General features: G+C 41.4%; 1 protein-coding gene across 1 annotated transcript in view; it reads right to left on the bottom strand.

Moving 5' to 3' along the window:
- Positions 1-6,600, bottom strand: part of LOC143485486 (uncharacterized) — an 11,122-nt gene extending 4,522 nt beyond the window's left edge. Inside the window, exons 1-7 of the mRNA XM_076984933.1 lie at positions 6,338-6,600; positions 5,915-5,985; positions 5,306-5,440; positions 4,923-5,015; positions 4,627-4,707; positions 3,976-4,087; positions 447-612 (exon numbers count right to left, since the gene is read on the bottom strand). Coding sequence (XP_076841048.1) covers positions 447-612; positions 3,976-4,087; positions 4,627-4,707; positions 4,923-5,015; positions 5,306-5,440; positions 5,915-5,985; positions 6,338-6,375 — 696 coding nt within the window. The 5' untranslated portion in view covers positions 6,376-6,600. The remainder of the gene's footprint in view (positions 1-446; positions 613-3,975; positions 4,088-4,626; positions 4,708-4,922; positions 5,016-5,305; positions 5,441-5,914; positions 5,986-6,337) is intronic.
- Positions 6,601-13,655: the final 7,055 nt, after the last annotated feature.

Below are 13,655 nucleotides of genomic sequence, written 5' to 3'. Positions count from 1 at the left end.
GCGTGCGTATCGTGTGGGTGTGGGATCCTACTTTCTGCATGTGTGTTTTGTGGGTGTGTTGGAGCTGAGAGTCGAGCTGTAGTCTGAGCTGATCCAGCTGGGATGTGTGTGAATCCTGCATCCTCTCTCTCTCCTCCAGATGAGCCCTCAACAAGCGCTCCCTCTCCACGCTCTCCTGCACACACACCGTGTGATGAACACACATTGGCTCGGCCTCTCAGGTGATCACTGAGCTGTGAGTAAATGAATTCTCCCTACTGCACCTCCTCCAGGTGCTCGTGTCTGAGGGTGAGGAGCTGCTCCTGGTGCTCCTGCGACAGCTGCTCCAGCTTCCTGCTGTGCTCCCTCTGCACCTCCTCCCTCACCTCCTGCAACAGACCAGACAGCTGACCACACTCACACACACACACACACTCCTCCTCTCTCTTTGTCTTTTCTTCCTCCACGTCCAGCTCAGTCTCCTCTGCCACGCTGCTCCTGCTTGCTGTCCCGCGAACCGTCTCCGGCCTCAGCCAGCAGAGGGCGCTATTGTTCTTCAGTGGCTCTTGCAGTCCACCAGAGGGTTTGGAGAGTGAGGAAGAGGATGGAGGCGAGGAAGGCTCCAACATCATCCTGTAACACCCAACAGTGTAATGTTACCAATCATGACACACACACTACTCACAAAGTTATAGACATGTTTGGCTTTCAGGTGAAATTTATGGAAAACGTTCACACCTCAGTGATATTATACAGTATCTTGAAAGTAGAAACATGCAATTGTGATTTCCTCACTTAAAACAATTTATTGAAACAAAGTCAAATTCTCCGAGTCAATTTGCTGAACTTGTGAGCATTTGTGCATTCTGACTTGGAAGTCACACAATCTGACTGCACAACAGAAGTAGATTTAAGATTAAATATGAAAATGTTCATGGACGATGTCCAAATTTTGAACTGAATTGAAGTTGAATTATCAAAAGCTGTGTGTGTCTATGCATGTGTGTGCGTGTGTTGACCACATTCTGGTATCAACAGCATTAGTGAGACCAACCTCTCTGCCACTTGTGGTCTCATCTTCTCATCTTCCTCTCTCTCTCCATCTTTCTCATCCTGAGACTAACAGACGAATGGATAAATGGATGGATGGATGGACGGAAAGGAAGAAGACAAAAAGAAACACTGAAAGAAAGAAACACTCTGGCGCATGACCTCAAATAAAACCCTAACCTCAAATAAACTTTGAGGTCCCCTCACTTATACCACTGCTATAGTGTTTGTAGAGAAAGACAGACAGACAGACAGAGAGAGGGAGGGAGGGAGGGAGGGAGAGACATATAGGAAGAGAGGCAGTGTGAGTGTTAATGAGTACCTGCAAGGGTGGGTCAGGGCTGTGGTCTCTTAACGGAGTGAGATCTTGGCGTTCTGGTTCGGATCTCTCCTCCACAGGAGCACTGCCACTGACTTCACTGTCCTGCTCATACACAGACAAACACACCAACACATGCAAACACATATGCATGAACATGCATGTACAGACATTCACAAGATCATTGTGTGTGTGTGTGTGTTTGCGAAAGGTAGAGCAAGGTGCTACAGTAACACCAAGATCACGTGAGCACACACAGTGATGTTAGTGGCGCTGTATAAATGTGTGTGAAAAGCTGGGAACATAATGTGTGTGTGAGGGAGAGTGAAGAACATCGTGGCCACCTCATACTGCAGTCCCCCTTTCAGGATGTCCAGGTCCAAGTGTATGTTCTGCAACAGGTCTGATGACCCTAGCAGACTCTACGTACACACAAACACACACCGCAACACGGATACAGAAAATCATTCCTCATACTTTACTGCACTGTAAAGACTACAAAGGTGACAGTGAGCTAAAAATCAGAGCATTATATTCTAGCAGGTGTTTTCACCTCATGGACAGACGCCGCCTTCTGCTCTTCATCCTCCTCTTCATCCACCTCCAGATCTGAATTAAATATGGGCGGAGCCAGACTCTCCAGCTGTCGTCCTCTTAGCGAATGCAAATTTGCTCCGGATACATCCTAAGATACACACCATCATACGCTCTGCACCTCTGCCATGAACTCAGACCTCCATCACTTCAAAGTCAATTTGGTAAAAGCTAAACTTTGCAGAGGAGTGACGTGTTCCTTTACCTCCAGTGACGTATGTAGGGTTTGTTCTTACACCACCTTATAAAAGTATACAATGAGGTTTCATTCCCCTACTAGAGGATATAGACTGTACATGTTCACCCCTACTAGAGGATATAGACAGTACATGTTCACCCCTACTAGAGGATATAGACTGTACATGTTCACCCCTACTAGAGGATATAGACCGTACATGTTCACCCCTACTAGAGGATATAGACTGTACATGTTCACCCCTACTAGAGGATATAGACCGTACATTTACCCCTAGTGAGGACTTTAAAGGATGAAGGTCTGTGGAGTTGCCCAGGGAACCTCGCAGTCCTGGAACTGAAAGGTCACACATCCCTCTCAGTGGAGCCAGAGGAGCCAGCAGCTGAGAGACAGTGATAGAGTGAGTGAGTGTGTGAGTGTGTGTGTGTGTGTGTGAGAGAGAGAGAGAGAGAGAGAGAGAGAGAGAAAGAGAGAGAGAGAGAGAGAGATCTTTAGCAGAATGGCACACACTATTTAGCTTTCTTTCTCCTTTCTGCTCAACTTTAGGCGACTGCTATCCTAAATCTTTTGATATACTTCGATGAGCAAATAATTGTTCAATTCATTTCAGTGTTCTTAGAAACACAGCAGTCAAGAATGTGTAGAATGGAAGAGAAAGTGTGACAAATATAACTGCTGTGTAACAAAATACATTTTAGGGTACACAGATCCAAACTCACTCTTGGGGCCTTCAGTCCCTCTGGTTCCTTCTTTTTTTTCTCCTTCTTCTTCTTCTTCTTCTTCTTCTCCTTGTTCTTTGTGGTTCCTGTGGAGGCGGAGCCTGAGATGGCAGAGGCAGTCCGGCCGTGGTGAGCACGCTCCCGCTCCTGGGCCACTAGTTGGCGGTAGTGCTCATCACAGGGGTGGTCCCAGGTGGACTGGCCCGTGGAGAAGTTGAAGTAATAAACTTCTCCAGTCACATCCTGACTGGAGAGTAGGAAAGGGAGACAAGCTCATCACATAGATAAACACACACATAAAAACACATGACATGTAGACAAGCCTAGGTTCTCCAGCACAGGACTGTCCACAAAGGTGTCAACAGGACAACATCTGAAACACTGAGTGGTGCTCTGGGTCTCATTGCTCAGATTAATAGTGCCAGAAGGCCAAGTCTACAAGCAAATCTGCTGCACAGAGTGATGAAATATTAATTTTATACTTTGCAATTGTTAGTTTCGGGGACAACTAACATTAAATATCTCCTGGATGCAAACCATTTGAATACAGAATCCAAAAATGATTTCATATGTTAAAATGTGTCTGATCTTTCATGTCACATCAAACTCCCCAACTTCAAAAAAATCATCTTCTGCCTGTTATATTTTCTCTTGCCCAATCTTATTTCCCAGTCAAATTATTCAGTCTTCTCCAGACTTGCAGTTCCATGGTCTTTAAAAAAAGTTGGGCTGTCTAATTTGCTCATCTAATCACCTAGGTCATAAGTGATTTAATGCCCACTTCTTGCAAGCTTCCAGAGAGTTCGTGTGACATTATGACACTCACAATAAAGTCCTGATGCATCCTACTTATATAAATGGTATTTAAAATTATAACTGAGTTATAGGGGACAAAGGGCCTTGGTACGTCAGGTAATCGAGAACCTGAATGAACGAGCCAGCATGAATGAGACGTAGAGTTCTTGGAATGGAAGCCATTCCTCAATTAAGGGCACATTAGAGTATGCTTGGATTTTTCTAAAAGGAACCAACGCTCACACCAACGCTCACGGCTCTGTGTGTAAGGATAAGAAAACTGTTTCATTATGGGTGACTGTATGAGAATGAGCTTGTCCTACCAGGGTTTCCATTCAGGAGGTAGTGGGGCTACAGCCACCTCTCTGGCCAGCCATAGGAGCTCTGGCTCCCTCTCAGAGTCAATGCCAATTTGTCTGGCAAAATCATGGACCTCTGAGGAGCAATACAGATAAGAAGAATATACCCACAATAAGTATGATATTTTCAAATCAAGACAAAATCCCACAAATTCAAATATTTAAGTCCATAATGCATGGAGATTGATTCTATGTTATAAAGTGTAGCTATAGCTTGGACGAACATACACGAGTCCCAACTGGAACTGTGTTGTTAATATTATTATTATAATATTATTATATATTATTAAGTTATTATGTCAATGTTATAATTTAGTTTTTAAATGGTGGAACTGTTGTAGCTTGTAGACTTTATCAATGGTGGATATTAAATACCATTTCAGTAACATATATTAAAGTTCAGGGCCGGAGTTCAGGGCCACTTTTTCAGCCCGGGAGTTTCATGCCCAAATCCGGCCCAAAATTATTTTTCCATCCCAATCGGCCCAAACTAGAGATTGACATGAGCCGGCCCATCGAGAATCCTCCCGAATCTCCCGATTAGCCACTCCGGCTCTGTTAAAGTTTTATCCAGGGTCCTAAACTGTAACAGGTAGTATGCGACAGCTAATGTACCTTGTTCAGATGGGATATAATTCTCATCATAATCCTCTTCCAGGATCAACTGGTCTCCAAATGGTCTCTGAAGGGCATCTGCTGTCATGTTGATTGAACATTAAGAAAAAGATTATGAATAACAGTGCAGTAGACAGATCACCTCGCCATATTGTCTCTAAACTCTCCGTGGTACTGTTCGCTAGGCTAACCTAACTAACTAGCCAATAATAGAATTCCATAGCAATAATAGCGTCCACAGCAACCGTAGCATTCCACACAAAGCAACGTTATAACCAAAATACCCAAATACCCACCAGCAGGCTGGAGGTTGACTGGATCCATCTGTTTCAGGACCTCGCCTTGAACATGGGGCTGAGCAAGGTGTCTCTGCCTCTCCATGTCAGGGCCTAAATGCAAAACACCAACCCAGGGCACAGAGGAATGTGTACTGTTAAGATCATCAGGTCTATAAGAAGGGCTACAGTGCCATTTGAATTCATTACAATGTTGAATATGTCATGTCATATTTTCTGATAAAACTGATGTTTTACTGGTCAGGTCATGTGCAGAAAGCTGATGGTTCTGCACCTCTGCCAGTCCTTACAAACAAATGTAATAAATGTTTTTTTCTACTTCATCATGCATGGTTACATTTGGTTTGTTGAATACGCATGTAATCTTCAGTGTTACACAGTACCAGTGTGGAGTGGTCCTTCTACAGGGGTGTTAACATGGCCGACATCTGAGGGTCCCGCCGTCCTTCTGTGAGGGAAGGGTGCTGGTCCACAGGGATCCGTGTGGATCACTGTCGCTTGGGGGTTGTAGGGCACACCTGAAAATCCCACAGCAGGTAAAGTGAAACCCAGCACGCCTCCCAGTGAGGCTCAAAAACCTTGTAAGTGTTTCCCAATGAACAAGTGATTATAAGAAGGGCTATGGTGCCATGTGATGTCATTAGAATGCTTAAGAATTTGTGATGTCATGTTAGAAATCTGTTTCTTTTTAAAAATGTTTATTTTTATTTGCTTTTTCCATGGTCAAAGAAATCAAAGAAATAACCCATGGTCTATTAATTATATTATCCTGTACCATGTGTAAATGTAAAATAAAGATCTTGACAGTTGACAGTAGAATAAATATACATGTTATTTTTCTGAACCTTAGAAACCTACTACATAAATGTGTATATTTAATTTTTAATTATTATGAATAAGCCTATGGAAATCCATACTCATAAGAACTAAATATACTGTCTTACATAGAAGTATAAAATTATGTATAGTATATGAAAATGTATTTTTCTCACCATGAGTGGTAAAACCTGGTGTGTCTATGAAGTTCTTCTGTTCCTGTCCAGGCCTTGGCTGGTCGGTTCTCCTGTGGAAAAAACTCATTCTCAAGATAAAAAATTAGAAAGAATAGAAAGATAGAAAGATATACAACAAATAGAAAGATCTGCGATTGTAAATTAGATATTATTTGTAAGATTTGTAATGTTTGTAAGTATTGTAAATCACAGCAAAATGTCATGCGACTACTTCTCAGCTTTTCAGCATCGAAATTGAAATCCAAACATTCCACCTTCCCAACCAAACATTCTAATCCAAACATTCCAAAGTTGAGTAGCACGTCATATCACAATTTCCTATTTTTTTTAACCAAAACACCAAATCAGCCAGGCTGCTACAATAACCTGATGCAGCCTGGCTTGTACCCAAAGGGTTCATACCAGAGACCGTATATATATCGGTAGCGAACCGTGACCATTAAAAGTGGGCCCCCCTTTCCTAATTAACTGCAATAAAAAAAAAAAAACTGAGACGAAAGTACAGCTTTAAAAACGCAATAAACAATAATATCTGTACTAGATAACTTTTTAAGCAAAATAAGGTTCCAACAATATGGTCCACAGCTCCGTGATCCTCTTTGTAAACAACGCGCACGTCAGCTAGCGTCGCCACAGCGGGCGGAAATTATCATACAGTTAAGCCCGCCCACTAAGAGGGAAGATATGATTGGTCAATTTTACTGTCATTTGAAACTAAGTGCACGCGCGACTTCGTCGTTTGGTGTAAGGATGTAACCATATTTCCGGTTGGTATGCGGAAGTGCAGATGTTTATGGCCGAGTCTATGAAATTCACAAGGTGCCTGTTGGAGTTACCGAAATTTACCGTCAACGATGTGCGTCGTATTGTCAGAGCATCAAGTACAACGCCACAGAGTACACTTGAAAAAGGTTTCAAGTTCTACGTTTCATCCTACCTCTGCAATTTTGAAGGTAAGTGGCTGACGCTAGTTAGCTAGCTAGCCTGAGGTGGCAGTCTAATGAAGTGATGTTGTTTTTAGTAACGAACCGACCTGTCCTAGTACTAGAAATGCCTTTTAAAAACATGTTTGTATTTCTGATGGAAGTATCAGGCAAAAGTAAGGCTAACGAGATAACAGTGAGGGCTCACTGCTACAGATCTATGAAGAAAACAGATACACCACACCAGCTGAGAGTTGGACTGGTTAAAATGACACGAGTTCTGTTCAGTGTCACGTTCAAAGTTCTGTTGAACAAGTTCAAAAGTTAGTTCAACACAAGTTCAATCTTTTATCCTTGCTCTTACTTCACGTAAGCTGTGATAGCCATAGGCATTGGTTTTCAAAGCTTACAATGGTAGCCAAATGCAGAGTAGCTGAGTGGGAATCATTAGCAGTCTGTTTTGCCTATAGTAAACAAATGGGAGTTTATTTTACAGTTCGAGCTATTGTTATCTACCTCTATGACTCAAAAGCAGAATATAGTCCACCTCAGCTATTCTTCAAACTGCATTTTCTAAAATCTGTCAATCTGTCTTCCATATCTTTTATCTTCTTTATTAACATATGGCTTCAACACTTACACCTATTAACATATTCTGATAACACTCTTCAAGAAGCAGTTGAAGTAAAACCTGCACTGTTCTGTTGTTGGTGGTGGAAACAACAAAATAATATAAATATAAGTAGGCCTGTTTCACTCCTATGTGTAAGCATTTCATCTGGAGTGAAAATGAAGTTTAAATCTAAAATATATTTTATAGTTTATAGTTGCTCAGTGAACTAGTAGATTGAACCATGCACAACACTGTAGAATAGAACGACAGTATAGCCAAGTGTTTTAAGAGTGATGCAAAACAGCACAAACGTTACATGAGACAATAGACAAGTGACATTCACCACTAACAACATGATGGGACAGAAATTGCGCCTATTGACATTGCTGAAGTCTTCTTTTCAAGATATTACATTTTGCCTCTTGTGTATTTCAGATGACATTACGTGATTCAATGCCAGTTGTGCTCATTAACAGCAACTGCTCTTGTGTTGCTGGTTGCGGAATCTGCAACCACTTGGTTGCATTGCTTTTCCAGACTGCTCATTATTCTGAATCTGGCATGTCTGTCGTGCCTCCTGTCCTTTCATGCACACAGACAGAACAGAAGTGGCATAAACCACCAACAATGGTTTGTCTTATTTCATTATTTAATGTTAGTTAATGTATCACAGTCACTTTACTAACACCATCTTTTAAATTAATAGGGGGTGAAGCCTGGACCCGTGGATGCCATGGTTGTCCTAAAGCCAAAACCAGGTGCTACTACAGCCAGTGGAGTTAGGTATGTAGTACCAAATTTAATAGGCAGATTACAGTGTGTGGTAAAAAAATAAATGCTTTTGATCATCTGATAAGACCCTGTTCTCTTCAAAATTTAATTTAGCCTCGTTGTACTTCAGATGACATGTGATATGTGATTCACAATCAGTTGTGCTGGTGAACAGATTACAATGTGTAAAAATAAATGTTATTCACTCTTCTTTTAGTACACTTTTCAAGGGCTACAGCGGTGAGCTCCCACACCGGGCCACCCTCAATCCTGGACCAGTCTACGCTGGAATGAAAGCAGATTCTCTTCCACTCATCTGCACAATGAACATCTCTGCATTCTGCAGAAAGCCTGGCAGAAAGGATAATCCGAGGGACACGACAAACAGCACACATGAAGAGGGGACTTGAAATGGAAACGGGGGCCTTAAAGGACTATGCAGTTCTGAAAAACTTGAACTTGACCCACTTGAGCGTCCATCATTTGGGCTTGTTGAAATTAAGTGCCCAAATGCACAAAGCTATGTAGACTGCAAATTCCTCAAAGTGGCACAAGGCCTACACAGATTGAAGGAGAGCCATTGTTATTATTGGCAAATCCAGGGCCAGTTATTGATTACTGGTATGCAGTGGTGTGATTTAGTTATCTGTGCCCATGATGATATTTTTGTGCAGCGAGTTTACAGAGATAGCAGTGTATTAGAAGAGGTGAAAAGGAGGTGTGACATGTTTTTCTTTAACACTTACATGCCAAAATACCTCTCTATGCCCAAGCAATAGAAAATCATAATGAACTCATGAACAATTAAAACAATTTCAAACTATTCTGTCAATTGTATTACTATTGTATTCATTTCATTTTTACAAATACAGTAAAAGTTAAGAAATACATAATGTTGTATTGTGTTGTCAATTTTACATATAAAAGTGAAAGCATTTTATACTATTTATCATATTGCACTGTACCTTAACATTGCAGCCAATATTTACAGACTAGCATGACCTAAAGCAGGGGTCGGCAAGCTTTTTGACTCGGAGCCACAAAAGCAAAATAATTGGAAATTTATTTCAGTGACGATGACATGTCACTCAAGCGAACCGAAACTAAATACTGGACATTTGTGAAATTCCACCCGAACATTTTTTAAGTCTCAAAAATAATATACGTTAATTAAATACTCATTAATTCTATTCAAAAGCTTAGCTGCATGCGGCTCTGGAGCCGCGGCTTGCCGACCCCTGACCTTAAAGGGATCATTTTAAGGTTGGAGAAAATATAAAATAATAATAAATCACCATCATTCACATTACATCATCTGTCTAATTCTGGATTGAGATTAGCCATTGTTTGCCCAGGCTTTTACCAAGGGGCCATTTTGATAATTCACCAAAAGACAGGCAACAGTAAAAAATTTGGTTTATGCTCCCTGTGATTGAAAGGGGGATCACTGTGCTGAATATTTTATGTTCTTTGACTCTGCGAATCACACGCTCAACATGGACTCTCAGTCTTGCAATGGACTGTGACGTTCTGATCTCTGACCTAGACAGTTGAGCTCTCTTTGACAGAAACGTGGGTATGTGGACTTTGCATGGAACGCAGTCTTCAACAAGGAAACCCTTGTCCACCATGATGGCCATAGATGGGTCAAGGAGGGCCACAATGCCAGACTGCTTTAAGATCTCTTTATCACTGATAGCACCTTGATAAAGAGAAGACACAAAGGTCACTGCGCCATGAGGGGCTATCCCAATCAACCCTTTGAATGTACAGTGTGATTTATAAGTGGAAAACACTTCACTCTGGAGGAGAAGGGAATTTGGAGTTTGACATCTCAGTTCTGTGCAATCTAAAATTATTTGAGTGTCAGCATAGTCCTGAAACACATCTGGGAGGTGAGTTTTCACAGTGTCCACATCTAACCAAATAGAAACAGCTCCCAATACAGTATAAAGGAAGTTGGCCCAGGTGTTAATAATACGACTAACAGTTGACCGATGTATTCTAAATCTGTGGGCCAAATCCTTTTGCATCAGTCCCAATGACAGGTAGTTCATGAAGAGAAAAAACTCATCAATTGGTTGAAGAACCTGGGGAAAAAATACATTATCCTATTGTCATATTACATTATGACTATCAAAACTTCTTTTGATGTAAAGATTAATTTGAAAATGATGACATAACATGCTTTGTATGGACAAGACGAAAACATTTACCGTTGCACTGGCAGAGTGAGGGACCTGATCAGTCTTCTCAACAGTCTGTGCTCTTGTAACCCGTATGATGTGGGTGGCTGGCTCTATTTGCTTCCAAAAGCCCATGAGGTGGGCATGGCTTGCAAATCTGTGGAATATAAAAGTTATATATAAAGTTATATAATGGCTAATTCATTCACAATGTATTTCAGACACCAGAGAAGGCCCATCCGTGTACTGTGTCCTGCCATATTTTTTATTTACCTGGTAAAGAATCGTATGTCATCATCAGAGGCAGAAAACCGCTCCAAACAGAACTTGCTGCTGACAGTTAAGTCTTTGATTTGTTTTCGGAGCCTTGGTATCTCCTCGCGTAGCTCTTCATTTTCATTGAGGGAGAGATCAAGAGCAGCAGGCTCATTACTGACGCAGTAGTCATGTTCATGACACGGTAAGGGGTCATCATCATCATGGTCAGTCTGCATCTGTTAGATCAGTGTTGGGTGGACGCTCTGTTCTTTCCCATACTCCAGGTCGTGGAGTTGGAATAGTATAGTTATTCCATTGAAATAGCACAGGAAAAGCTCCAGGTCGCAGTCGTCGTCGTCCAGTAGGATTGGGAGGTTCGAGCAGCGATAAAATATCGCAAACACACACGGGAAGTACTCGTGATAATAAAATGATCTCTCCTGATCTTAACCACCCATTGTTTCTGCAGTTCTGAGTCCTTTGGAAAGGTGTGGAAGCTCAGGTAGGAATTACACCTTGTCGATGCTGTGCACAATGGTACACAGCAGTGGTGGTTGGACCTGCTGTCTGTACGTTGTTGAAACGATACTTTTTTTTGTTTAACTGTCATGTTTAGGACACGTAAACGGACAGGAGATGAAGGAAACTTCCAAGTAAATAACGGTAAATATGCTCGTTACAAGACTGGTGAGGTGAATAGCTAGCACAGTGTACGCTTTCAATGGCTACCGGATGTCAACAACCATCCTAAACTTTTAGCAGAAATTACGTCACTTAACAGCGTGCACATATGCCATTGTCCCCTGATTGTCCTCAGGTATTATTGTTTGTGTGTATTTGTAACTTTCCATATTCCCCAGTAATTGTTCTAGGTAAAGACACTCTTGAACAGTAGAAGCAAGTGCCATATACTCTGCTTCGCATGTGGAAAGTGCAACAGTAGGTTGCTTCTTCGTCTTCCATGAAATAAGTGCGCTGTTCTCACTTAGGCTCACACAGTATCCTGTTGTACTGCGGCGATCACTGGTATCAGCCGCCCAGTCTGCATCGCTGTAGGCTTGTATACCAAGATTCTCAGTGTTGTTTCTCCTAAAGGTTAAACCTTTGTTTGATGTACCTTTAAGGTATCGCAGGACATGTTTCACAGTGACCCATTGCTCCTGTGTAGGCTCAGCTAGGTACTGTGACAGCCTGCTCACCAAAAAACTCAGATCAGGCCTAGTGCAGGTTGTCAGGTATATCAGACTGCCCACGGCCTCTCTGTACATTCTGATGTCTGTCATTTTAACTGCATCATCACTGTATTCAAGCTTTTGCTCGCAAGGAGTTTATCTTACCCTACATTCTGACATGTTAAAACGCTGTAGAGTTTTGTTCGTGTACTTTTCTTGTGACATCTTAATACACCCACCAGAAAAATCAAAATGTATACCAAGAAAATGCTTGAGTTGCCCCAAATCCTTCATCTTGAATTGCTGTGCAAGCATCCCTTTCACTCTTTTCAATTAATTTCCATCCCTTGCAGCGATGATTAGATCATAGAACCATACAATTATGATCACTTTCCCTTCTTTTGACTCTTGAGAATATACACAATGGTCAGCTTGGTTTTGTGTGAATCCATTTTCTGTTAAACAATTATGTAAAACCCTATTCCAATTTCGTCCAGACTGTTTGAGTCCATAAAGTGATTTCTCCAGCTTATATACTGTAAGAACGCCGTTTTCACATCCATCTGGTGGACCAGTAAATTTTCCTGTACTGCCTTTTGTAACACAACTCTTATTACTCGTTAGGTCTGCTGTTGGTGAAAACGTTTCCCCATAGTCTACTCCCATTTTCTGGCTGTAGCCCTTAGCGGTAAATCGGGCCTTGTATTGGTCATTCCCATCTACACCAGACTTGATTGCGTAAACCCACCTACCCCCCACGGGTTTCTTGCCCACTGCTAGTGTTGTCGGGGTGAAGGTTTTGTTCTCATTTAGAGATTGGATTTCTTCATCCATTGCTTTTCTCCATTCTTTTGAATTGTCTGATTGCATTGCTTCATCATAAGTCTGTGGAATGCCACACACTGCTCTACAGCAGTAGTCTACTGTGATATGCATTCCATCACTATCCTCGTCTTCAGTTACGTAGTCACCTAAGTAATTTGGTGCCCTTCTATCTCTAGTTGGATACCGCCTACTCTCAGGATATAAAGTTACACAGGTCTAATAATTAGGAACAAACTAAAATACAAATTATTTATAATAAATACATTTTATATATTATATTTTTTTATAATAAATTATTTTTGTTATCATTAAAAGTCAGTTTCCAGTAATTCAATTTCCCATGATGTAATTTATTGACATGAGACAGTACTCATGCATTTACTCACTACTTGAGTAGCTTTTTATCAAAGTGCTTTTTTACTTTTACTCAAGTAAATTTTTGGATGCATACTTTTACTTTTACTTGAGTAACATTTGGTTCAAGTAACAGTATTTTAACTTGAGTAAAATTGTTGAATACTCTACCCACCTCTGTCAGTGTGTGATGTTCATACATGCAGCCCTAATCCTGTAATTAGGCTTGTTGACGCAGCTCTAGTTAGTGATGCGCGGATCGATACTGAAATATCCATTCCATCGATACCAGGTCTTTATGTTGTAAAATCGATTTTCAAATCAAAATATCCATACTTTTGATACTTCAGTCATTTGAGGTAATGCAAAGCACTAACAGGAACACTGTGGAAGTAACAAAAATATTGAGATCTTGTCTAAATGATATGCGGTTGGTGGGAACTACTTTTTCTTCCGCCTGGGTCAGTGCATAATGCGTACGTACTGCGGCACGCTCACACACACACACACACACACACACACACACACACACACAGACGCTCACTCAGTGTACTAGGGCGCTGTACGTACGCTATGGCGGAACGCAAGAGAAGTCATGTGTGGAGCTATTTCAGCCCC

This window comes from Brachyhypopomus gauderio, unplaced genomic scaffold (genome assembly GCF_052324685.1).
Source record: "Brachyhypopomus gauderio isolate BG-103 unplaced genomic scaffold, BGAUD_0.2 sc34, whole genome shotgun sequence".
NCBI lineage: Eukaryota > Metazoa > Chordata > Actinopteri > Gymnotiformes > Hypopomidae > Brachyhypopomus > Brachyhypopomus gauderio.
This window is presented reverse-complemented; position numbering and strand designations above follow the sequence as displayed.